Raw genomic sequence first — 4210 nt, 5'->3', positions numbered from 1 at the left:
TTATGAACTAATAGAATTTGTAAAATTATTAAACACATGAATTGAATTTTTGTAATACACATTTTTATTGAATTTAGTAATTGTTATCTCTTATTATAAATTATAAATGACTCTCTGAAAATTCAATTTAGGTAACGGTGATAGAAATGTCATTTAAAATCGACAAGCATAAATATTCTTTCAACGATGTATGTTATTAAAATTTTCAATTTCTAGACGATTTTTGATTATTAACAATTTTAATATTTTAATTTTCAATATAAGAAATTTACTCAATGTTCTTTGTAGTAGATATAAAAGAAAGTAGATATAAAAAAACAAAAATTTATTTTATATTTTCAATTTATTTTTACGTTAAATTATACCTTTCATGAATCTATTATCAAAAATTCAAACAATTCAATATAAGAAATTTGTTCAACAAATATTTTTTGTAATAAATGTTACAAGAAATAAAAATTTACATATATTCTCAATTTATTTTTTATGTTAAATTATTCTTCTTTCTCAAAACTATTTTATAAAATAATTTTTATTAAAATTATTTATAGAATAATTGAATTTTATAGAATAATTTGTTGTTAATAATTTCATATATTCTTTTTATTTGATGCTATAGTTTCGATAAAGTATTCATATTTATGTTATAATTTTCATCAACTTCTATCGGTTTTTACCTATTAATCGTTAAAATAATTGATCGATAAAATATTTAAAAAATCATTTCAAATATGCTCCTATTTCATATATACTCGTTTCAAGAATGAAAAAATAATGTAATAATTATATTTAATAAGTAAATAAAGCGATAATTAAATTTATTCAAATCTAATAATTTTCCATGGATAGATCAATTTTTATGATTTTGAATTCACAGTTAATATATTGATATCTTATCATACTGCTTAAATTTTGCACAGTTTTAATTGATTTTTAATCTTTTTATCTAAGAATATTTAATGCGATTTTATTCATCAAATTACGTGTCGAGATTGTTTCTTGTAAGTATGCATGACATTGAATTAAAATTATAAGGATAGATGGACATTATTATATTATTTATACAAATAAATGCAACAACTATTTAATTGCTTTGCAATATATATTAAAATATTCTTTAAAAATATAAAATTTATTTCTTTACTCAAGTATATGATATAATTTTTCATAAATTTAATTGAACATTTCTTTCTAACAAAAAAAATTTTTACATTCCACATAAATTATAATTATATTATTCTCTAATAAATTATTACTTCATATATTTATTAACCACACTTTTACTTTATTATCATTTTTAGCCATTTTATACATCTTTATAGATCTTTAAATATCAAATAAATCTGCCATTTTTATCTTATAATTTAAGCAGAGGTACATGTTTAAACGATAACTTCAATATATTTTCTAATCCTAATGAGCGTTTCAAACCTCCAATTAAACCAAATATCCCTTTGACATTTTTCAATTCTTTGCCGCTCAAATCGAATTCATCTCCATTTTTCGCGTTCAAAATTGTTTGAATATCAATTCCTCCTTTTAATAATTCAGTAACTTTTGAAACAGTATTTGTGAGAAATTTCAAGTCTAAATTTTTTTCGTTGTAATCATCAGAATCAAAGAGATCAAAATCTATATTCTTCTTTTTTATCTCACTGATTAAAGGAATTAACGACTCAATTTGATCCTTATTCAAAAGACCTAGAAGACCGTTTTCTGATTTTAAATTATTTAAGAGGCCACTTAAACCGCCAAATAAGCCACCAACTTTATCTTTATCTAAATCTTTTTTCCAATCTAGACCAGTTGGATTTTTTTTCCAATCTAATCCTTTATTCCATTTTACATCTTTATCATCTACAACTTCCACAGTCTTCTTTCGTGATCCACAAGTTTCAAGTATGCTTTCTGAGATTTTTTCCAAATCTACAAGTACTTTACCATTCTTCTCCAAATCTATAGCACCATGATCAGTTTTTCCTTCCTTTATTAATTTTAAAAGTTCGACGACGCTTGTATCAAGTTCTTCCAAAGAATGAATGTCTTTGCTACCTTTCTCGAATTTCCAAGTATCAAACTTTTTACCCTCCTTCAACGATTTAAGAGCGATATTTAATTTATCTGTGACATCTTCCAAATCCAATAGACCTCTGCCACTTTTTTCTTCCAAAAGAGGACTGATATCTTTCTCTTCTTTGAGCCATGAAGAAAGTTTGGTAATCTTTTCCCTGACCACGACCAGATTTAGACTCTTGGATTTTTCTTCCTCTAAGGCCTCTTCGTGTTTTCCTAATCAATAAATTCATCCGTTTGTCGATTAAAAGATTTACTTTTATAATATGTTTCAAGTTTAAAATGTCTTTTACTATTTGATTCTTAAAATTAAAAACCTAATTTTTAAATTTGCGAAATTTTTTAAAATGTTTTGTTATAGAAGTTGTTTTGTCTTTTGTTATAGAATTAAAATTTTAAATATTAATATTTGGGATTTTTCGAACTCAGATTCATAATTAATCAATAGATAATAAAAATCTTTTTTGAATTATAACAAATTAAATTTTTATGCTTTTTTCCATATTTTTTACAAATTTTTGACTTGGATTTCGAGAGTTTTTCGAGATCATAAAAATAATAAAAAGTTATAAAAACTATAAAATTCTTTAAATTTCAAAAAAAAATCAGTTTCGAGTATGCCGAGTAAAATTTAAATTTAAAACCATATTTAATTTATAAAATATTTTTTAACTTATTCATAAAAATTCTATATTAAAAATATTTATAATATCCACAAAACCTTAATTTATTATTTTTTAGATAAAATCTTCTATCTTATAGTTTGACAATACTAGTTTCATAATTTTTAGATTTAATTGGTTTGAGTCTTGAATCTCACGAATTACCTTCACGAATCTTCAAATGTTCACTTTTTGATTTTGAAGCATGTTCTTCTTTAACTTCTTTTAAATTCTTTGACTCGTTTTTCTCATAAGACACTTCGTCGTTTAGTTCACTGTCTTTTTTTTCTGTATCTCCATATGCGCACATAATATGTGCACAGATGAATATAGATAGCAACAAGAGCATGTATTTCATGTTTTACGGTTTTCTTTTCAAACTGATGCAGTATGACAACGAATTCTTTGCTTTTATACTTGAGTGAAAATTAAAAATCAACATCTGCAGGCATTGGTAATCTTTCTATATATTTTTATTTCTGTTTATTTTCTTTTCACGATACAACATATGTCGATTTCCAAGATGGTAATAAGTACATATTAACATTCATCGCGAATAAATAATTTATGTATTTTATTGAAAGGATGTGTTTGTATAACGTATTAAACTTTTGATCTGGCACATTCAAATTATACTTCTTTTCTTATTTTTTACAAATATTTTGATAATTTATGCTCTTTATTTTTTTATAATAAAATACTGAATCGTGTGTAATAAATGTTTGTTCTTTTAGAATTTAAAATTAATTTTGAAATATTGAAATATTTTTTTTGTTATAATAAAATGCTGCGTAAATGAATTATATAAATTATGCTGTTCCTTTATTGTTAATTAGATTGTATTTTGAATTAATTTACTTTATTTTACTCTTAATTATTATTCGACTTATGGTTTCAATATTTTGATAACAAAAATATAGGAGTTTCATTTTAACTATTTTAACGTTTCTTAGAGCAATAAAAAATTGATAACCAATAAAAGAATTGATAGATATAAAAATTATTTTTATATGTAAATTATTTATATTTTATATCTTTTTTTTAAGGATTATAAATTTATTACTTAAATTATAATATTATGTCAAATACTCATAATTAAGAAAAATTTATTTTAAATATCACTTGCTTGTATTAATTATTATTATTATTATTATTATATCATTATAGATAATGTTATCGATTTTTTATTAAAATTTTATTGCTCTGTAAAAAATAAAATAACAAAAATTGTCTTTCTTTAGTGTAATTAATCTTTAAAAAATAGTATGAGTACATATTTATATTAAAATATTTACATTTATATTTATATTAAAATATTGAGAAATGAATGAATTAAATTGATAATATTTCATAATTTTTAATAAAGAAAAAAAATTAAAAATGATAGAAATTGAATTGAAAACATACAATTTGTATGAGTTCTTTTAAATATAACAAAAATATTATAATTAAAATAATAAAAACAAACAAATTAA

At 21.6% G+C, this 4210-nt stretch overlaps 1 protein-coding gene across 1 annotated transcript; it reads right to left on the bottom strand.

The window, feature by feature from the left end:
• Positions 1-1083: 1083 nt before the first annotated feature.
• LOC108002343 (uncharacterized) lies at positions 1084-3151 on the bottom strand. The gene is made up of 2 exons (XM_017063968.3): positions 2901-3151; positions 1084-2289 (listed from the first exon to the last, which is right to left on the bottom strand). Exons 1-2 carry the CDS (start codon positions 3091-3093, stop codon positions 1358-1360), a joined length of 1125 nt encoding a protein of 374 aa, XP_016919457.2. The 5' UTR covers positions 3094-3151; the 3' UTR covers positions 1084-1357.
• Between the last annotated feature and the right edge of the window lie 1059 nt (positions 3152-4210).

The sequence above is a fragment of the Apis cerana genome, linkage group LG11 (assembly GCF_029169275.1).
Source record: "Apis cerana isolate GH-2021 linkage group LG11, AcerK_1.0, whole genome shotgun sequence".
Taxonomy (NCBI): domain Eukaryota; kingdom Metazoa; phylum Arthropoda; class Insecta; order Hymenoptera; family Apidae; genus Apis; species Apis cerana.
The sequence above is the reverse complement of the archived record's forward strand: the minus strand, read 5'-3'. Positions and strand labels throughout refer to the sequence as shown.

Excerpts from the sequence above, each read along its gene's own strand:
- LOC108002343 (XM_017063968.3), bottom strand. The coding sequence starts at position 3,093 with ATGAAATACATGCTCTTGTTGCTATCTATATTCATCTGTGCACATATT. Across the intron at positions 2,290-2,900 it reads ACATTTGAAGATTCGTGAAG|GAAAACACGAAGAGGCCTTA; the intron begins GTAATTCGTGAG and ends TTTATTGATTAG.